We start from the raw sequence: 22,856 nt of genomic DNA on the forward strand, positions 1-22,856 counted from the left end.
ACTGATTCCGTTTCATAAACCATTTTGTAAACACGTTCACATCAAATCAGAATCAGCTGACTTCAAGGTTATTTTACAGCCCTAGGGCCGTAAAACTTTTACCGGCCTGGTCAGAAAACAGTCATTTTCGGCCTCCATATGACGCACGAAAACCAGCTCATTACATCCAAGTGGGGCGAAAAAGATTTTTCATCACCTCATATAGTTAAGTTACTTACGCCCGGTTTCTTGGACTCTTATTAAATCTGATGAACCATTAAACCTATTAATTTATTATAGATTTAATGCTTTATTAATTCTTATGTTTGATAAGTGTTATGGAGACCGGACCTTAGGTGATTACTTGAGTCTAAAATACAACTTTTACTCCACTGAGTGAGAGCTTTTGAGCTTAGTAAAGGCCTTCATGTTATCAGGCCTACCGGTATGTTGTACTATAATTCAGGGGTAACTAATTACAAATTAAGAGTTGTTCAAGTTAAGTCACCTGTAGCAGTTACAAGTATTTTATGCTACAGCAATGGATTAGTCTGCACATAAATGGATGATACTAACAATCCTAATTGCGAAAAATAGTTGGTTCAATCATTGAAATTTTTAGCACACGTTCAAAAAGAATGTACAGTAGGCTATTTCTCTATAACAGAAAGAGAGTATGATCTATTTATATTAATTAACCTAATAGTGAACCCATTCATTTTGAAATTTTGTTGATAAATTGAAATACAGTATCGTTGAGTCCTCAAATACTTACAATAACAGCACATAATCAAATAAGAAATTGATAGTAAAATGTGAATCTCTCTTTGCGGAGTTATAAATTGGATTAAAACAACTTTTAAAAACTCTAACAAGTTGAATAGTGTAATAAAATTGATCTTTTTTGCACAAGTCCAAACATAAATTTTCACATAACCTATTTTGCTGAGAATGTGTTTAGCATTTAGCAGTTGATTGATGTTGATACAAGAAAAGTCGATAGCAGACATTTCGAGACTAACTTACATCGATATCAGCATATCGATGCTCAACACAGCAGCTGTTATTTTTGATGCAGTGTGGTGTCTGCTGTAACTATCATGTTTGAAAGAAAATTAATCTAAATAATGATTTTTCAAGGAAAATTATAATTTTTTTCATCTTCCTAAGTGTTTATTCTTCTGTGAAGTCTATATTTTTTTGATATTTCAAGTGTTGTGTTCGAATTGAAGTAAATAATTCTATTTTGAGGTTATGTTATTTATTATGCAGGAAGTTGTAGTTTATTAAATTAAAAGATTTTTAAATGAATTTATTATGAAACATCATGGAACTTCACTACATTCCTTGTTTATTTTGCTCTTCATGTATGGATTGTCTAATGGATTTGAATGTGACTTTCATGCCACCATGATTAGATCGGTTGAAAAGGAAGGATTTCACAAGTAAGTAGGCTACAGAAAATCACCTGAAACACTATATTTTCATTATTAAGTAACTTTTAATTAAAATCAACAAGATGTAGACTTGCATTACATTACAAGCCACTATTGGATTGTCAGATAACAACCATAAGAAGCCAAGTCTAGCTGAGTTACCAGTGAGACACCATTGGTTTCCGGGCTGGTGACCTAGGTAAGACACAAGCCGGCCGCAATTTGGTGTCCCGTTTGGCAACCCTAGTCCAAGGGCAGTCGCATTATAAGGAGGTGTACAGAGTTAACGCAATAATGACTAATGCCCCACAAATAACTCACTTGGTGTCTCTCTAGTGGCCTAATGTAATAAATTCGTAAAAGATTACAATTTACTTATCCATAGAATTTGTGCTTTGAACACTCAATATCAACTAAAATATCAAATACTGTACTTTTGTTTGGTCAAAAGAATAAGGATGAATAATAATATCAATCGATCTGGCCGGTTCAGGTCTGGTGTCAGAGTTTTCAGGTCGCAACTGATCAATTTCAGGGCCTCTGACATGACCTAACTCAAGATAAAATTTCTGCTAATCATTTTCATATCACTAGTTCTGTGAACAGTAGCCTAGACCTCGCACAGTTATAAAACAGAGACTCCTCTAATACTGTCAATCTTAGTAAATTATGTCCTGTCCTGTCGTGTAGGCGAGATATTTGTGTGTAAACAACTAATGGCTGTTTGGGTTGTTGTACCCACATTGCTGATATTTTTTGTAAACAACTATGCTACTATCATTAAAAGCTTACCGAGTTGAAAGCAGAAAAAAAGTCGGTAGAAAATACTATGCTATTTCGAGTTATCAATTGCATGCCTCATTGAATGCAATTAATAGTCTACATGACAGCTGATTTTTTACCAAGTTACATTGAGATATTAATTGACGCAATCCACTCGACAGCTGATTTATGATCAATAATTCTATAGTCTGATTTCTACGGCGTTCGAAGGAGACTCCTTTCCCTTTTATATTACCCTTAAACTACGTAATTTCAATAAACCTTATATATAGGCCTACGTCGACACGAAATTCAAAAAAGGAACATACAGTCTATCAAATTTCATGAAAATCTATTGCTGCATTTCGCCGTAAATGCAAAACATATAAGCATAAAGAGAAATGCTAAACCGTCAACTTGAATCTTTGTACCGTATGGTATGGTAAATTTAATAACCTATAGCATAATGACTAATCAGTTTAATAAATTTTTATACCGTAAATCTCGATGAATTAAATTGAGATTTATTGGAGAGTTGGAGGATTTATGATTCATTTAATGCTTGCAAACAATTTATTCGTGTTATGTGTTTCATTATCATAATAATCTCTCTTTATTTACAGGGAACTCAGATCTCTCGTGGAAATTGTAACGACAAAGTCAACTGAAAAGCTTCGTGATTGCCAAGTGGCTATTGAAGAAAACTTGCCTAGCAGTTTCTATGTTGATCCTGATCAACTCAACAATCTCGGAGCCTATGGAAAGGTAATGGCTGAGAATGCCATGTAGAGTTGGCTGAAAATGTCAGTCAGAATAATTTGTAAAGTAATTTTATAGATACACAAAACAAAATATGTCTGTGAAAGCTGTTTCATTTGCATTGACATTCGGGATGATATCGTGTCGGCGAGAAATCGGTGTATGTATGAAAACGTTCGTTCTCCCAATTGTAAATATTCTCACTAAAAAGGTGTTCAGCATAGTTGATAACGCCCCCTGTGGGTTGGGGGAGCTTTGAGTCGATCATCGTACTCAAGAATGTGTTGAAAACCAGAATTCACCCACAGCATCCATGCTTGTCGTAGGAGGCGACTAAAATGGACCTCAAGGCAACTCCAGAAGTTGCCTTGCCTTCAAACCCACGGGATCTGCCCCATCAGGGCAGTTTCGGAGGAGCAAAAAGAAAACCCAAGAGACCAGAGATGGGTGAAACTCTAGGCACAAAATAATGTGGGTCAAGAGGCTGAGTCGAGGGTGGCCGGACGCCGGGCGCCCTAGAGGCAGTTTGGCGTCCCCTCTCTCAGCGGAAGGACCTACAAAAAGGACAGGAGTGGAACTCAAGTAGGTCAAGAGTTTATAGGTGGAGAGGCCAAAACTCACCACTGCTCAAAGAAGGGCGGCCATTCAGGCAAAACTTCTTGGGAGAGGTGAGGCTTTTGACCCTGCTGAGTTTCAGAGGGGCAAAAAGAAAAACCCAAGAGACCAGAGATGGATGAAAAACCAAGTACAAATGTGAGTCAAGGGTGGCCGGACGCCCTAGAGGCAACTTGGCCGCCCCTTCCTCAGCGGAAGGACCTACAAAGAAGGCCAGAAGTGGAACTCACGTAGGTCACGAGAACTAATCAGTCTGAAGAGACTGCCAAGCATATCACACTGGATTGCGACAAGGATTACAACCAGGTGATGAATGGAATGTCAGTATATGGAAAAACTCCTGGTTCTTGTAAAGGACATAGGTATTGGTTTGCCCAACTAACATACTACTTGGGAACACAATAAGCTTCGGTTGACGTGTGGAGTTCTTTGAACCTTTGGATCCTTGAATCCGGCCCTTCAAAAACAAGATGAAAAAATTATTCTGGTGTTTTTATGTTTCAAAACACTCTTAAAAATGAGAAAATAATTTTCCCCAAATTTTTCTCACCCTCCAGGGGCCCCTAGGGGTTTGTTGTTTTAAAACAACATTGGGACATTTGGGTCATTTCAAATACGTATAGTAAAAAATTTTGGTTTTGCATTAGAAAAATCAATGGTACTTTCATCATGCTTTATTCAAGGAAAGGTGAATGATTTTATTATGGAATCATTCCCAATCAATAATTTTTATTTGATTTCAACATTATAACAATGAAAGTCATATAATAAAATTCTCAAGAGTAGTAAAATGGATTCTCAAAAATGTGATACACAGAACCAGATTTTGGTGACTAACTTATTTATTATATTCATAACTGATAGGCCTACATATTTACATAATATAAAAACGTGAAATTGAAACTGAAAATAATTTCTAAATATAATAAATTTCCTACTTTTTTAAAACTATATTTTGGTTACTAACTTATTTATTATGTTCATATCTAACTGATACATACTTACATAATATGAAACAAACTAAAAACTGGAAATTCGGGTTTATCATATTTACTACTTTACTACATCTACTACTCTATCATATTTACTATTTTTGTAGAACAAGTAGTTCCTTGTAGCCTATTGGATTTTTTTATTTTATCTATGGTAATCATTGAAGCACATTCTGTTTGGGACTAAGCAAAGACGTACTCCACATTTTGTGCAATACACCTTGGTGTACCCAGTCTTACACAGCTTCCTTGTTTTGCAAAATACCCATGTTCGTGCCCAATATTTCTTCCAGTGTCTGGAGAAAAAGGGAATTATGAAGCTAGGTTACACTATGTAGCAGAGCTACATGTAGCTCAGCTATAAAGCTCTGCTACAAGTTCAAAGAGTGACTTTGGAGATATGCTATATAGCAGTTGAGCCTATTTTCTCAGCTATATAGCAGAAAATGAGCTATCCAAAATTTACAAAATTATCCAATATCTTCTCTCTCTTCTCTGTGCTGAAAGCATCACAGTAGCTTCGCCGAAAGCAGTGGCTGCTGCAAGAACTATGTACATTCTTCTTTGGCATCTGGTTGGGATAACTAAGCAGTGAATAGTGGTTATTCCAAACTATATGTAGCTCTGCTACATGAAATTTGCATAGATCTCCTTATAGCAGAGCTATATGTAGCTCAAATTTCATATAGCTCCCCAGCTACATATAGTGTACACTACTATAATGTAATGTATAATGTCCTGTCGTGTAGGCGCGATATTTGTGTGTAAACAACTAATGCTGTTTGGGTTGTTGTACCCACATTGCTGATAATTTTTTGTAAACAACTATGCTACTATCATTAAAAGCTTACCGAGTTGAAAGCAGAAAAAAGTCGGTAGAAAATACTATGCTATTTCGAGTTATCAATTGCATGCCTCATTGAATGCAATTAATAGTCTACATGACAGCTGATTTTTTTAACAAGTTACATTGAGATATTAATTGACGCAATCCACTCGACAGCTGATTTATGATCAATAATTCTATAGTCTGATTTCTACGGCGTTCGAAGGAGGACTCCTTTCCCTTTTATATTACCCTTAAACTACGTAATTTCAATAAACCTTATATATAGGCCTACGTCGACACGAAATTCAAAAAAGAACATACAGTCTATCAAATTTCATGAAAATCTATTGCTGCATTTCGCCGTAAATGCAAAAACAATAAGCATAAAGAGAAATGCTAAACCGTCAACTTGAATCTTTGTACGTATGGTATGGTAAATTTAATAACCTATAGCATAATGACTAATCAGTTTAATAAATTTTATACCGTAAATCTCGATGAATTAAATTGAGATTTATTGGAGAGTTGGAGGATTTATGATTCATTTAATGCTTGCAAACAATTTATTCGTGTTATGTGTTTCATTATCATAATAATCTCTCTTTATTTACAGGGAACTCAGATCTCTCGTGGAAATTGTAACGACAAAGTCAACTGAAAAGCTTCGTGATTGCCAAGTGGTATTGAAGAAAACTTGCCTAGCAGTTTCTATGTTGATCCTGATCAACTCAACAATCTCGGAGCCTATGGAAAGGTAATGGCTGAGAATGCCATGTAGAGTTGGCTGAAAATGTCAGTCAGAATAATTTGTAAAGTAATTTTATAGATACACAAACAAAAAATATGTCTGTGAAAGCTGTTTCATTTGCATTGACATTCGGGATGATATCGTGTCGGCGAGAAATCGGTGTATGTATGAAAACGTTCGTTCTCCCAATTTAAATATCCCTAAAAAAGGTGTTCAGCATAGTTGATAACGCCCCCTGTGGGTTGGGGGAGCTTTGAGTCGATCATCGTATCAAGAATGTGTTGAAAACCAGATTCACCCACAGCATCCATGCTTGTCGTAGGAGGCGACTAAAATGGACCTCAAGGCACTCCAGAAGTTGCCTTGCCTTCAAACCCACGGGATCTGCCCATCAGGGCAGTTTCGGAGGAGCAAAAAGAAAAACCCAAGAGACCAGAGATGGGTGTGAAACTCTAGGCACAAAAATAATGTGGGTCAAGAGGCTGAGTCGAGGGTGGCCGGACGCCGGGCGCCCTAGAGGCAGTTTGGCGTCCCCTCTCTCAGCGGAAGGACCTACAAAAAGGACAGGAGTGGAACTCAAGTAGGTCAAGAGTTTATAGGTGGAGAGGCCCAAACTCACCACTGCTCAAAGAAGGGCGGCCATTCAGGCAAAAATTCTTGGGAGAGGTGAGGTTTTGACCCTGCTGAGTTTCAGAGGGGCAAAAAGAAAAACCCAAGAGACCAGAGATGGATGAAAAACCAAGTACAAATGTGAGTCAAGGGTGGCCGGACGCCCTAGAGGCAACTTGGCCGCCCCTTCTCAGCGGAAGGACCTACAAAGAAGGCCAGAAGTGGAACTCACGTAGGTCACGAGAACTAATCAGTCTGAAGAGACTGCCAAGCATATCACACTGGATTGCGACAAGGATTACAACCAGGTGATGAATGGAATGTCAGTATATGGAAAAACTCCTGGTTCTTGTAAAGGACATAGGTATTGGTTTGCCCAACTAACATACTACTTGGGAACACAATAAGCTTCGGTTGACGTGTGGAGTTCTTTGAACCTTTGGATCCTTGAATCCGGCCCTTCAAAAACAATAAACAATAGTTGATAACATTTTTTAGGATCTCGTTTAATAACAATAACATAATTGGACTTTCATTTGATAACTATAATGTAGGTGTACTGTTATTATTTCAGGTAGTGGCCTGTGCAAATGAGACCGTGGACGTTGAGAAGCCCCAGTTTACCTCTCCACCTCTCAAGGTGTATGTCTACTCGTCACTGAACACCACAGGGAATCTGCTGGTCGCTAACCTCGTTCTTCCCATCCATTTGAGGTAAATTGGACAGAAACCATCCACACAACAGATATACAGAAGCCTTCTCATCTCTAGATTATTGATTGATTGAGTACTTTATTTATGTAGATTACAATATATACTGGGTTTTACACTTATATACAATAGCTAACAATACAACAAAATTATAGATGAATTTACATAATATAGACTAAGAAAATAATTATTGAACTGCATAGCCTATGATATGAAAAAAGCAATTGGTAATAGCTATAGATAATATTGTTGTGCATCTACATAAATTGGGGGAGCTTTGGACATATCAATGTCCATTCTTTGGAAAGAATATTCAAAATATCCTTCCCACTAACTCTCTACCAAAAGAGAGAGATATTAGAGAGAGAAACAGTTTTGGGTTTATTAAATTCCGCAAGAGCCAATCAGAGAAGGGTTTCTGAGAAAAAGGCTGGAGAAGCAATCAGAGAAGGGGTTTCTGTGAAAAAGGCTTCTCTGATCGTTTCATTTAATCGAGACTAAAAGTTAACAGTCTTTACAGTCTACAGATGGAAATTACTGAGATAGGATATTACAATATCTTAGTAATTTAAGAGAATGGTATGGCTGCAACTCAAGGGAACTATTCAAGGCTGCAATCAATAAAGTGAAAATTGCCGTGATGATTTCCAACCTCCGATAGGAGAAGGAACCAGAAGAAGTAATTTCCATCTGTAGACTGTCTGGCCGCTATGACTTCGTATAAAATGAGCACTGCTATCCACAGATTGTCAGTTTGGTGTAAGGGTAAGCATTCCTGACCGGCAATTAGGAGGTACTGGGTTCGATTCCCGGGCTGACAAATAATTTTTGAATAGTAGCGCTCATCGAATTTCCATCTAGCTTTTTACCCTGTTGTCAATATTTGCAGTAGCAGAAGTCTTCTGGGTGAATTACAGCATTTGATTTGGATTTTCGTTTGATAATAATTATTATTATTATTAACAGTCTTTTGTGCAACTGGGTGTGTTTCAAAAGTATTTACGTTGAAACACAGTGTCTAGACTTCAACAAACTTTTATTTTGTCTGCTTTCAAATTTGACTGCTAGACGTTCTATTTAATAACAAGAAAGTGATTAAATAGTAAGCAGTTCGTGAGGGAAAACTACATTGAAGACCTCTATTTTGTTATTACTGAACGAAAATCCTAATTAAATGCTGTAATTGACCCCGAAGACTTCTGCTACTGCAAATATTGACAACAGGGTAAACAGCTGATGAAATAATTGCAATATTTCAGTAATTTCCAACTCAATTTTGTTTTGATTCAGAATAATTCAGTATTTGTTCAATATCATCGTATATTGTTTTCTGTGGAATTATGTTGTGTTTTGTGAGAAATAAAATTTATTATTATTATTTAAGGTATCACAAACCGAGGGCCGGTGGAGGCTACGAAGTGGTGAAGATCTCCAAGCCCCGCCTCTTCTTACGGTGTCCCAGAAGGCTGGACTGTCCCAAGCAAGGCACCATGGTGTTTCCCTGCTATCGGTGCAGTCTGAATAAGTGTTCATGGCTTGAGTTCTCCTTCAAAACGGTAAATTTATTTATTTAGCTCAAATTTATTTATACATTCATAGATACAATATCGTCCTTAACTCATTATTAATGAAGTTAAGGGGCGTTTACATTAGTCAAGTTTCCTTGAATTCAAGTTTTCTTGACGTTTGTGTGGAATGTGTGTATTTTGCAAACTTGAAACACAAAGGAAAGGTTATAGGAAGTACAGGGTGACACAGAATAACGGAAACTTTTAAAAACGTCATAAATCAAACGGCATTGGCAAGATAAAGAATCGGCAACGTTGTTCTGCTATCTTTCTTCACTGTCATTATAACGTGGACCTCACTATAGTTTAGCAATCTACACTGTGAAAACGGTCCTAAGGCGCATAAATCTGTACGCTCTTATTCAACTATTATAACTTTTTGAAGGGCAATCCTGCTCTTTCAAAAATAGCATTCGTCGAGAAACGTTTGTTATAATAGTTGAATGGGCTACCAAATTATCACAAACATATTAACAATATTAATAACAAACTTTTTCTATATATTTCACACGGCATGCAGTCAAATATTTAAGTAAATAATCAAAATCTTTCATTTACTATACTACTTACTTACCTAGAAACCATAATCTTTAACAATAATTGATCTATCACAAACAATTTTTTTTTCGTTTTCAGAACATGGACCCCTTAAAAGTGACAGTGCCGGTCGGTGATTTGAATCATAAACTGATCATTCAACTTCTCACATTCCTAGTGACAATTGGAGGATCTATCTATATATTTTCAACTTTAGCCAGTAAAATACCTCATTTATAATGTTAATCATTGTTTAAACTCTAGTCTATTTTACAACAGGATAACAGGAGTTAAAATAATTGAAATAAGTGTACTGTAATGAATTTAGGTAATATTAACTAAATAATATTGAACTAAAGTTTTTCATACTGAATTGTTCGTCTGTATTTTATTGAAAAAATGATTGTTAAAGGAATATTGAACAAAAATAAATAGACTAGCATGTGTTGTGAAAAATTACAAAAATAAAATTTGGAATTACTCATTGTAATAAATGAATAGCCTAAATAAACACAATATATTTCATAACTTTTTAAACACCGACTTGTAGTTATTTATTTGATGTTATAAACTTTGACCCGGTTGCACAAAAGCCTTTTAATTTAATCATGATTAAATACCAATGTCAAGAGAACCAATCAGAGAAAGCTATTTGAAAAGAAGGCTTTTCTGATTAAAAGGTTCTCGTGGTATTAATTCACGGTTAAAATTCAACTGACTTTTGTGCAAACGGGCTTTGGAATATTTGTAGACTCATTTATTGATTACTTGTGCGATGAAAACGTATTGACATTTCGTTTTCAGCGAGTTCAATTCTTATTTCTGTGATTTTTACCATATATTCCAATTAATTATTGACAATATTTATTGTACTGAATAAAGGAGTGTATTATCCAATTTGTTTCGTTACTTTGGCTCTTCATTCTAATTAAGTAGGTACTATCATAGAGAAACAATAGCATGAGTAGATGTACCATGGTATAGGGCGTTTATGTCGCAACTTTTACTGTTATCTCAAGCCGATTACTGTTGATTATTGTCGAATTTTACTGTTTTGTTGGGGTGAGAGTGTATGAACGGCACAATATGAGAAACTACCAGTATCACACAGCTTCACGGGAAAGAATTACATGAACTATCGGCTTGAGATAACAGTAAAAGTTGCGACATAAACGCCCTATACCATGGGATATCGTTTCTCTATGGTACTATCCTGATGTCCTGCTACTTCTTCTGTGGGTTTGCAGGAACATTACTACGTTACTTTATATATTATATTGCTTGTTATTGAACTATATTATGTTTTTAAATCTCACACTTGATAATATCAACATAGCAGAAAATCCGGTGTCCATATGAATAAAACTAAATCCTATATATATTCTTGGAAAAATTGAACAGATTATTATTCTCAGAGAGTTAAGAATCAAAGTTTTTAATCAGAGCCAAAAGTTTTTGAACAGGTCACTCCCGTGTTATCGGATGGGTACGTTAACTGTCGGTCCTGGCTGAAGTATGACAGTCGTAAGGCCCATTGACGGCTCAAATGATATATCCAGGCGAGGTGGAACTTCCATCAGGAACTCCCCACCAATAAAAGCCATACAAATATTATTATTATTATTATTATAGAATTAAGAAATACTGAGAACGGTATGCATAATGCAATCTACGATATTATGGTATCTTGACTTTTTCTTTAGGGCTACCTTTAATATAAATGAAAATATAAATATTCGAGTACCCTTTTGAATTATTTTGACTTGACATGTTTCGGATACTAATTTTCAAGTGAAAATGGCATTAGTAGCCGAAACATGTAGTGAAAAAATAATTCAAAAGGGTACTCGGATTTATATTTTCATTTATATGGTATCTTAAATATTGTTGGTATGACGTAGGCTACAGTATGACGTATTTGTCAGACAAATTAATATTCATTATCCATCCATTCGTTTATAATTCATAAAAAATAATATTGATGATATTGGAAGTTTATTGATTGATTCAATTCCTACAGTTCTTCTCAAGCTGTTTTCTTCAATTCGGGTGTCACCCATTATTTATTTGAATATTCTATAATATAATAAGGGAAAGAATTGGCTTATACACGGGATAGAAAATTCACGAATGATCAACCACTAGACTGATCAACTTGTTATTTTACATACGGTATAGATTATTAATTTATTGAGGATGGTTATATAGTTCTATTTTAAATTTTTCAAGATTTCAGTAGATCAAGTTTTTAATTAGACCTTCGTGGAGCACGGGTTACCTGCCAGTCTTCAATACTTTTAGAACAATATAGTTTGTAATATAAGTTTCATCATGTATATAAACTAATATACTATGTGCTCAGAATTATATAGTAGATAAGTATCATGCAAAGGCAATAGTAGCAATGTTACATTGCTGCTTACCATATATTGGAAGGTGAACATTTGTCTAACCTGTTAATATAGTTGGCCTACATTAACAGGTATTTGTCAAACAAATCAATAAATTAATGGTATTAAAAGTTTGATTTGATTGATCGATTTGAACGTTACAAATCTTTTCGAGTTATTTTTTCAAACCCAGAATGTAACTTTTCTTGTATTTTAATTTTTGCAAGCTGTATATAATTATTTGTGATTGAATAAATTAATAGACTAGTGTTAGTTTCTTCAATCTGATGCAGAGAGTACAGAATGTAACATTATTATAGAATGTATAGATTCTGTCCTCACTGGTCTGATGATGACCTACACCAGGTCGAAACCTTTTTTGTCATTTTAATATCTTAATATTTTTTACAATGTAATTTATTATCAATGTGGCTATGTATTTGACTTGTGTCAATATTGTATTATTGTACAATCCATGACATCAATAAAATTGAAATTGAAAACGATCCTCAATACTAATACTGTAGTAAGAGCATTTTTCACGTAATAAATATTTTAAAATTCAAATTTTTTAATAATAGATTAATTCAGTACGGTCCTCATGAATATGCATATAATTATTTGGGGCGCTTTCATTGGCCCTGGAGTCTACAAATACAATACCGTATAATATATTTCATAATACAATAGGTAGCCTATTTCAGATGCGTCAAAATGCAATACCAACGACGACAGTGTCTTGCGTAATCTGTCAAGTGACAACAAAAAACAAGTACGGTACGATCACCAAACATAAAGGATCAGTCTCGTAATTTTCACTTTTTCTTCTTCTTCTTCTTATCTTCTCCTGTCTTCTTCTTCTACTACCACTATTTCTTTGCTTCTTTATATTCTACTAACAGAAGTGGCCATTGTCTAAAAATATCGGAGACTGCAGGAGGTAGCCTATTAGCTTCTCTGGAACACCCGTCTCTTTTTTCATACCAGCATTGAGGTTTTTGTAGGTACTTATTTCATAAGCATAACATCAGCTTGTAATAGTTTGGAATTTTTGTATCAAATTATGGTGTTGTGTATCAAGTTGAGATGATACCGTATCATATTGTGGTGATACCATATTATTTGTGGTGATACTGTATCATATATGGTGATATGCCATGGTAAAGGACCGCTATGTTGCAAAAGGTGAGGATTTGCACTACATAGTGAAGTCCACGTTACAATGACAGTGGACAAAGATAGAGGACAGTGTTGCCGATTCTCTGCCTTGTTTAGATGATGCTGATACCGGTGCAATATCAACTGTTCATTCTTGTTTAGAATAATGAATCATAAAATAGTTGTTTTTTCATAATTGAGATTAATTACTTTCTTAATCACTAAATGTGATTGTGAGGTGTGTAATCATTTTAGGTCTACGCACAGGTAGGCTTCTCCTTAAACATGGATGGACATACAAAATATAGGCTACTGTAGTTTTGGGAGTATTTTTATATAATTATTTAATAGTATCTCTCTTGTATTATTTTTATATGTTATAATATTATATTATTATAATTGTGTATGTTGTTTGAGAAATAAATTTGATTGATTTGATTGAATCAAAAATATGCCTACTTACGTATTTTTCAAATCCATAATTTTATTGACAATACAATAAGTTAGTAGCCTACACAATTAAAATGATAGGAAGAGAAAAAATAAGGTAACCTTGTGCTATCCCTCTCCCAAATTTAGATAAGGTTACACATAGTCCCGAATAGGTCAAGTCAAGTCTTGTAGTTGTTCACTGCACAAAATTTTCAGTCGTTAATTATTTTCACAATTAGATTTTTGAATTTAGATACTTCAAAACCAAACATAGAACAGATATTTCACATTATTATCACTTAAATAGAGAAGATTCACATATTAAATAATTTTGAAAAAGGACCGAAAAAAGAATTTTTATTATTTGTCAAGAAAACATCTCTTCAATGACCAATTTGATGTGTGTATCAGAAATAAGTATTTTTCCACTCACTTCTTACTTCTAATATAATTTATTGAGACCAAAAGATGATTAAAACTGCGTTAACACCAAAGTTATTAACACAATGTTAATAACTTAATCCCAGATTCTATTAGATTGAACGGAACTTGACAAACACATAAATGTTCATCATGTTTATGATAAGTTACGGTATGTTCAATCTAATAGAATCTATAAGGATCAAGATATTAACATTTTGTTTATAACTTTGTTGTAAACGTAGCTTTAGTAGGCTGAAGAACTGAAGTTTAAAATTCCTCTAGCATCCAAGGTCATCCACTCTTTTAGGCATAAATTTATCGGATGATTAAAACAAATTATTTAGGCTCCTGTGACAAGTGGAAATAAAATTTCATCCTATTCTTCAATTTGAGCCTGAACGAAGGCTTATGATGAAACAAGCATCAATTTGAAAAACTTGATTTCTTCGTTTCACACTACGGTAGGCCTATACTACAGTAGCTATTTTACCCAATAATAATATAGTTACTGTAGCCTATACTAAACGAATACAGTCTTTGAACGGCCTTCTTTGGGTTTTGAATTTAATTTAACTCGTGCAGTAACTTACTGAAGCGTGTTTGACTCCCATTTATGTGCTTGAAAACTGTAATCAGAGATGAAAGATGTAATAATTTCTCTCGGCTGTAATCTTCTTGAAAATATTTTTCCACAGATTTTCAGGCCACCTTCCAATCAGATTTAACTGGCGTTAAGGACGGCTTAAGAAAATAATGTGCTAGCACGGTATCATACACAGAATTTTCTCTTTTATTTTCAAGCTCACACCTGTTTGATAGGGTTGCATGGTTGAAGTATATTATGTCGAAAAAGTTTTTGATTTATTGAAATATGTTATTTATCGGTGGGTTTAGGCCTACACACGTGAATGCAAATTAAAAGAGGTTTATTTTCTGTTGAAGATAGGCAGAGATTTCCTCATTAAGCTGACAATTTGTTGGTAACTTATGGCTTTTAGGTTGAGAAATTTTAAGGAGAGGATATCCTTGGAGAGAAATTCAATATTTCATTAGAGTTGCTGCTCAGTAAATTGATGTCAGCTTGGAAAATTAAATATTATAAATTGAATGTGTATTTTTCTTCGGTTTCTCCTTCTCCTGAATAAACCAGTCGAGCATCAATCTCTATTATTTGACGAGATGGCAACGTTGTAATGCCATATTTTAGGGTCACCTGTCACATGACATGTCTGAATAAGATGAATTGAGAATTGAGACTTTGCCAGATGACTACTATTGAGCAAAGCAGTGATCTTACCACAAAAGAAGATAAAGAAGAAGAAGAAGAAGAAGAAGAAGAAGAAGAAGAAGAAAAGAAGAAGAAGAAGAAGAAGAAGAAGAAGAAGAAGAAGAAGGAGGAGGAGGAGGAGGAGGAGATGTAGAAAATATGTGAAAAAAATGAAGAAGAAGAAGAAGAAGATGAAGGAGGAGGAGTAGTAGAAAATATGTGAAAAAAATGAAGAAGAAGAAGAAGAAGAAGAAGAAGAAGAAGAAGAAGAAGAAGAAGAAGAAGAAGAAGATGATGATGATGAGATGATGATGATGATGATGATGATGATGATGATGATGATGATGATGAAGAAGAAGAGGAAGAAGAGGAAGAAGAAGAAAAAAGACAAGAGAAGAAGAAGAGAAGAAAGAAACAGACAGGAAAAAGGGTAGAATAGAATAGAATAGAATAGAATAGAATAGAATAGAATAGAATAGAATAGAATAGAATAGAATAGAATAGCTGCCTTTATTTTTATCTAGGAGGGCGGAGTTAGGGCGCAGCCGACCCTCTCTTACACTCAACCCTCAAGAGAGGGTTGGAGGTCAAGAGGAAGAAGGAGATGACAAGAGAAGAAGACGGAGATGACAGAAGGAGAAGGAGAAGAAGAAGGAGATGAAGGAGAAGATGACAGGAGAAAAAGAAGGAGATGACAAGAGAAGAAGAAAGAGGTGATATAGGAGAAGAAGGAGAAGATGACAGGAAAAGAAGGAGGAGATGACAGAAGAAGAAGGAGAAGAAGAAGAAGAAGAAGAAGAAGAAGAAGAAGAAGAATAAGAAGAAGAATAAAAAAAAGAAGAAGAAGAGGATGACCGAAAAAGACAGTACAAGACAGGAATATGAAGAATAAGAAGATGATGGAGAATGATGAGCAGAAGAAGTAGAAAGAGAATTAGAGTAGGGGAAGAAGAGGAAGGATGAAGAAAACAAAGTCAAGAAAAGAAGAAGACAACAGAAAAAGAAGAAGAATAAGAGGGGAAAAAGAAGAAAAATATGATAATCTATAATATAATTTTCATAAAATTGATTTAATTCATGGTAAAACTTTCTCAGAAACAAAGCGTTTCAATTCAACCTGAGCCTATAGTGAGGTCCACGTTATAATGGCAGTGGATGAAAATAGAAGAATAGCGATGCCGATTCTCTGCATTGATTAATTATATTTCTACACTGTCAAAAACATAATTGGCATCGTTGTGGACCTAGAAAAGGATAGTATCACCGGCTATGTCGAATGATAGACAAGGAAAGCAAAACCAAAGTTGATCAAATACTGTCATTATAAACACCGCCGTGAACCCATTTCCGGTTGAGCCCAAAAAATTGAAACTTGGTTATTCTGGAAGCCCAAAAAAAGCCCTAAATATTGGCATATGTTTCAAATTTTGGGCTCGATATGGTGGGGCCAGCTTAACGGCGGTCATTATAACGTGGACCTTACTATAATAACAAGTCAGTCAGTCTTTGGCTTTGTTTCCATTTAGTTCCACTTTGAGCCGCTAGATGCCGTAAGCTGTCCAAGAGTGAGCATTGTAGTACTAATTGGTGCCACCAGGTAGCATGAGCGCTGCTCTCCATTTCTCAACTCGGCTTGGCTGGCTGGATCAAGCTTTGGCTTCTGCTATCTGTAGAAATGAGTTTTGCTTGTATGTAGTAGAGCACTGCTTTAACTTGAAATTACAGCCTAATGCTTAGTTTTACGACAAAATGTCACTGATAACTATTTGTAGATCATGCTTTGATCTATATTTTTTGTTATATAAAATTTTTTATATAAGTGATAATTGAGGCATAATTTCATAAAAACTACAAAAACTACTGGAATGATTGCATATGATTCGTTTTAAAAATTGAAAAAAGAGATATTCTTCTTCTTTTTCTTCTTCTTATGCTTCTTCTTCTTCTTTTCCTCCTGTCGTCTCCTGCCTTCTGTCTTCGTTTTCTTCTATATTCTTGTCCTGTCTTCTTCATCGTTCTCTTCTTCCCCTACATCTTCTCTTTCCACTTCTTCTCCACCTTTGCCATCGTCTTCTTCTTCATATTCCTGTCTTCTTTGGTCATCCTCTTCTTCTTCTTATTCTTTTTCTTCTTCCCTTCCTGTTATCTCCTTCTTCTTCATATTCCTGTCTTGTCCTGTCTTATTTGGTGATCCTCTTCTTCTTCTTCTTCTTCTTCTTCTTCTTCTTCTTCTTCTTCTTCTTCTTCTTCTTTCTTCTTCTTCTTCCTCCTCTTCTTCTTCTTCTTCTTCTCTTCTTCTTTTCCTTTTTCTCCTTCTTCTTCTCCTTTTTCCCCTTCATCTCCTTCTTCTCCTGCCTTTTTCTCCTTCTTCTTCTTCTTCTTCTTCTTCATCGTCTTCACCTGTTTCCTTCTCCTTTTCCTAATTCTTCTTCTTCTTCTCCTTCTTCTTCTCCTTTTTCTTCTTCTTTTTTATTTTTCCCCCTTCATCTATTTTCTAACTTTTTTATTATTTTTTTTTCAGTCTAAAAATATTCTACTAAATTGAATAAATTTTTTTTTTCAAATATTGATTTATACTTTTTTTTATCATATTACTTATAATTCTATTCGAAATATTATTTTCTTATGTTGTGATGTAGATACATTAGAATTATTGTATAGGACGGTTAAGTGGGAGAGAGGGCCGGCTGCGCCCAAACTTCGCCCTCCAGGTTAAAATAAAGGCAGCCTAACTATCTATCTATCTCCTTCTTTTCCATCTTCTCCTTCTTTTCCTTCTTATCCTTTTTTCCTTCTCCTTTTCTTCTTCTTCTTCTTTTCTCCATTTTCTTCTTCTTCTTTTCCTTTTTCTCCCTTCTTCTTCTCTTTTTTCCTCTTCATCTCCTTCTTCTCTTTCTCTGGTATTCTCCTTCTTCTCCTGCCTTTCTCTTCTTCTTCATCATCTTCACCTGTTTCCTTCTCCTTCTCCTAATTCTTCTTCTTCTTCTTCCTCCTCTTCTTCTTTTCCTGTCTTTTTCTTCTTCTTCTTCTTCTTCTTCTTCTTCTTCTTCTTCTTCTTCTTCTTCTTCTTCCTCCTCCTCTTCTTCTTTTCCTGTCTTCTTTCTTCTTCTTCTTCTTCTTCTTCTTCTTCTTCTTCTTCTTCTTCTTCTTCCTCCTCTTCTTCTTTTCCTGTCTTTTTCTTCTTTTCTTCTTCTTCTTCTTCTTCTCTTCTTCTTCTTCTTCTTCTTCTTATCCTTCTTCTTCTTCTTTTCCTGTCTTCTTCTTCTTCCTCTCCTTCTTCTTCTTCCTCTCCTTCTTCTTCTTCTTCTTCTTCTTCTTCTTCTTCCTCTCCTTCTTCTCCTTCTTCTTCTTCTTCTTCTTCTTCTCCTTCTTCTTCTTCTTCTTCTTCTTCTTCTTCTTCTTCTTATCCTTCTTCTTCTTCTTTTCCTGTCTTCTCCTTCTTCCTCTCCTTCTTCTTCTTCCTCTCCTTCTTCTTCTTCTCCAAACTTCTCCTTCCTCTCTTCTTCTCCAGGTGTTACCTAAGACACCCAGAGCTATCTATCTCCCATACAGCAGCCGGCACCATATTATGTCTTCTCTCATTAGAAATCAATAGACAATAGCGTAATGATAGGTCACACACGATCCGTATACCCACATGCGTGTACAAGAGAGGCCTCAATATAATGTTATGACCTTTGCTCATCGTATACAGTTATTGTGGTACATTTTGAAACCCTGTGTTGTGTAACTGTGTGGAAATTAATAATGCTCGAAACGTTCTGGCCTCTGAGCCTATGTCCTCCTAACATTAACTCTTTCTATCAGGATGAAACGCCGCGGGCTCTATGTGTATAGATTCAATATATCTCCCATAGTGACGTCCATGTTTATAATGGCAATAGTCTATTTGGTTAACATTGATGTTGCTATCCTTGTCTATCATTCAACAAAGCGGATAGTGCTATCTCTTTCACGCTTTGCTCTGTTGCCAGATCATCCTTGTATCATCTTCGTATCATCTTTGTATAATCCTTTAAAGCATGATACTATATTTTCGCCACACTACACAGAAAGCAGCTGTTTTCCACTCCCTACTTAGATCTGAAAGACATTGTTTGCAGACGACTCTCGTCTGACGTCAGAACAGGTTTCTTTCCGGCCTAGGCCGGAAAGAGTTCCCTTTCTAGCCGCTAACATGGAACTAAGAAAGGTGATCAAAAAACAGCTGATCAAAAAACTTTTCAGTATTCAATAATTAAAACATTTATAATAATATCATCTTATTGTCATCTTATTGAAAGAATAAACAAGTATAAACTCAACCTCCCACATAATTGAACATCATCTTTTAGGTTATTTAGACAAATCAGAATAAAAAAAATACTTGGACAATTTCCTGATATTCAGATTACCTCAGATTTGCTGGAGCTATCACCTTCCACTTCTGCTTTCGGAAGTGCTTAGTAAACAACTATTCTCATATATATATATTGTTTATATTTCTGTGTGGCGAAAAATAGCGTTCGCACCACGGGCAAAAATGTTTTTCCGGCTCTCAATCTTTTCTAGTTCTCGGCCTACGGCCTTGGACTTGAAAACCGATTTCGAGCCGGAAAAATATCATTTTCTGCTCTAGGTGTGAAATATACTATACTACTAGCTACAAAACTACTCAATACCAGAAAATTACTATCCAGTCTAAGAATAATGTACTCAATTTTTACTTTCCTTGCCCTATTACCATAGGTAAGGAAAGTATTGGTTTTCCGAAAAAAATTAAGGTACCCCAATATCTAAATTTCTATACGTTTCAAGGTTCCCTGAGTCCAAAAAGGGTTTTGGGTATTGTTCTGTATGTGTGTGTGTGTGTGTGTGTGTGTGTGTGTGTGTGTGTGTGTGTGTGTGTGTGGTGTGTGTGTGTGTGTGTGTGTGTGTGTGTGTTGTGTGTGTGGTGTGTGTGGTGTGTGGTGTGTGTGTGTGTGTGTGTGGTGTGTGTGTGTGTGTGTGTGTGTGTGTGTGTGTGTGTTGTGTGTGTGTGTGTGTGTGTGTGTGTGTGTGGTGTGTGTGGTGTGTGTGTTGTGTGTGTGGGTGGTGGTGTGTGTGTGTGTGTGTGTGTGTGGTGTGTGGGGGTGTGGTGTGTGTGTGTGTGAATGAGTGTATGTGCGCCTGTGTACACGATATCTCATCTCCCAATTAACGGTATGACTTGAAATTTGGTACTTAAGGTTCTTACAATAAAAGGATCCGACACGAACAATTTCTATCAAATTCAATTCAAGATGGCGGCTAGAATGGAGAAAAAACAGGGGTTTTCGCGATTTTCTCAAAAACGGCTCTAACGATTTTGATTAAATTTATACCTAAAATAGTCATTGATAAGCTCTATCAACTGCCACAAGTCCCATATCTGTAAAAATGTCAGGAGCTCCGCCCCAACTATGCAAAGTTTGATTTTAGATTCCAAATTATCAGGGTTCAGATACAATTTAAACAAAACATTTTAAGTGGAAATGATTGACCATAAAAATTTCTACAATTAATGTTCAGTAACATTTTCACCTAAAATTGGAAATAAGCTCGAAATTCGAGAAAATTTGATTATTCAATTGCAAACTGTTGGCAACTGTTGATTCTTTTAAATCATTCACTATGAAGAAATAGCACCTCGTATGTCTCCAGCGCTATTGTCCTGTCACCAGCTGGCTCAAATCTTTGAATAGTAGACTTGAGATGCGCGTGAACACTAGCGTCAGGTGATAAATTTTCATAACGGCAAGGAAAGTTGTGTGAGTGCGCCACACCAGATTTTTATAAAAGGCTTCACATTTCCTTGAAATACTTGGATGTTAATTTTGTAGCTGTAAAGAGGTAACACAGGTGAGGAAATATAATAGATTGAATCCTTATGAAAATTATCCTCTCAGTTGTTTGCAATAACATGAGCTCAATAGAACTTCAAATCACGTTTTCAATTAGCATACCTCGTTGGTAATTCGTAAATTCACCCACAAGCACTGTTTCCAGCAATCTTTTAAAACATCATAAATCATTGTCACCTCTAATGCTGCTGTAATTTCAATCATTATGTGCATAATGTATGTATAGATATCTATACATATAAAAGCGAAATGTCACTCACTCACTGACTGACTGACTGACTGACTGACTCACTCACTCGCATAACTAAAAATCTACCGGACCAAAAACGTTCAAATTTGGAGGTATGTTCAGTTGGCCCTTTAGAGGCGCACTAAGAAATCTTTTGGCAATATTTTAACTCTAGGGTGTTTTAAGGGTTTAAAGTTCGTCTTTTAGCATGTATATTCTTCTTCTCCCCAATCTCTTTTTCATATCATATACAGTTCAATAATTATTTTTCTTAGTCCATATTATGTAAATTCATCTATAATTTTGCTGTAATGTAAGCTATTGTATATAAGTGTATAAGCCAGTATATATTGTAATCTACATAAATAAAGTACTCAATCAATCAATCAATCAATCAATCAATAATCTTAATTATAATTGAAATTTCCATATCATATGTTACTATAGAACTATAATCTAGATAGAGTACCTCTTCGAAACAGTTGTTAACTGGCAACTAAATTAATAATTTTGTCAGGTTGGCATTAAGGTGAGTTGACTTTGTTAGGTTTGCACCAAGTTGAAGATTTGAATCCATTTATCGCGGAAAAATTGATTGGGCACTGCTACTTCAATCCTGGGAATATTATATTACTAGCCGTCAGGCTCGCTTCGCTCGCCATATCCGTTTAGCCAGACGTTTAGTCTGGTTCCCCGATTGGATTGTCCTAACATATGATAAAAATGCTTAAATGAAAAATGCAGGCGAGCGATCGAGCCTGCTGATCTCATTCAGACGATCCAGTCGGGGGTCCAGGGGGCGGAGCCCCCTGGCTAGACGGATATGGCGAGCGAAGCGAGCCTGACGGCTAGTGTATAGATAAATATACTATTTTGTTGAACACTTTACTCTACAGTGAAGTCCACGTTATAATGGCAGTGTTCGATTAGCAATGGTATAGCTATCTTTGTCTATCCTCCAACAAAGCGGTTAGCGCTATCTCTTTCTCGCTTTGCTCTGTTGCTAGATCGTCTTTTGACGATGTAGAATTTATGATTGATTAACAAAATATTTCATCTTAATTATGAAAATTCATTATGAAATTATTGAAAAATATAATTTCTCGTTTAATAAAATATAATTGATTATTTTAAACGAGAATGAACAGTTAATATTACATCAATAAACCTGTATCAGCTACCGTCTATAGAAGGCATTGACAAGACAGAGGATCGGCAACGTTGACTTCTATCTTTTCCCCACTGCCATTATAACGTGGACCTCACTATAGTAGTGGAAGATACATGTATATGAGGATTTTCTTATTCTTCTTTTACTTCCACCAGTGGTTCAAATAGTTCACTTTACAAAAGAGTGCTGAGGCTTGCTTGGTTGCACAAAAGTCTTTTGAATTTCAACTGTGATTAAGTGTTAATAGATGTTTTCCGCTTGTTCTCTTATTCCTTATTGGTTCATCCAAACTTATCTACTAAATTAAAAATCACTCCAAAATTAGAAAGGTTTTACAAGCTTTCATCGAGTTCTACTTGGGTACTGCCAGAGACAATTCT

General features: G+C 35.4%; 1 protein-coding gene across 2 annotated transcripts; it reads left to right on the forward strand.

Moving 5' to 3' along the window:
- The first annotated feature begins 1,015 nt into the window (after positions 1-1,015).
- Positions 1,016-10,442, forward strand: LOC120353377 (phosphatidylinositol-glycan biosynthesis class X protein-like). Of its 2 annotated transcripts, XM_039436874.1 has the most exons (5): positions 1,016-1,424; positions 2,801-2,942; positions 7,304-7,443; positions 8,825-8,996; positions 9,645-10,442. In XM_039436874.1, the coding sequence occupies exons 1-5, from the start codon at positions 1,297-1,299 to the stop codon at positions 9,783-9,785; spliced, it is 723 nt and encodes a 240-aa protein (XP_039292808.1). In that variant the 5' UTR covers positions 1,016-1,296; the 3' UTR covers positions 9,786-10,442. The 2 variants fall into 2 exon arrangements, 1 of the variants encoding a protein (XP_039292808.1); XR_005572325.1 differs by lacking the exons at positions 1,016-1,424; positions 2,801-2,942 and adding an exon at positions 5,986-6,126.
- The last annotated feature ends 12,414 nt before the right edge of the window (positions 10,443-22,856 follow it).

The sequence above is a fragment of the Nilaparvata lugens genome, chromosome 10 (assembly GCF_014356525.2).
Source record: "Nilaparvata lugens isolate BPH chromosome 10, ASM1435652v1, whole genome shotgun sequence".
NCBI lineage: Eukaryota > Metazoa > Arthropoda > Insecta > Hemiptera > Delphacidae > Nilaparvata > Nilaparvata lugens.

What these genes read in the sequence shown, in the direction of transcription:
- LOC120353377 (XM_039436874.1), top strand. Translation starts at nt 1,297, where the DNA reads ATGAAACATCATGGAACTTCACTACATTCCTTGTTTATTTTGCTCTTC. An exon ending in GAAAAGGAAGGATTTCACAA is followed by an intron (nt 1,425 to 2,800) that starts GTAAGTAGGCTA and finishes CTTTATTTACAG; the next exon opens with GGAACTCAGATCTCTCGTGG. An exon ending in GTTCTTCCCATCCATTTGAG is followed by an intron (nt 7,444 to 8,824) that starts GTAAATTGGACA and finishes TTATTATTTAAG; the next exon opens with GTATCACAAACCGAGGGCCG.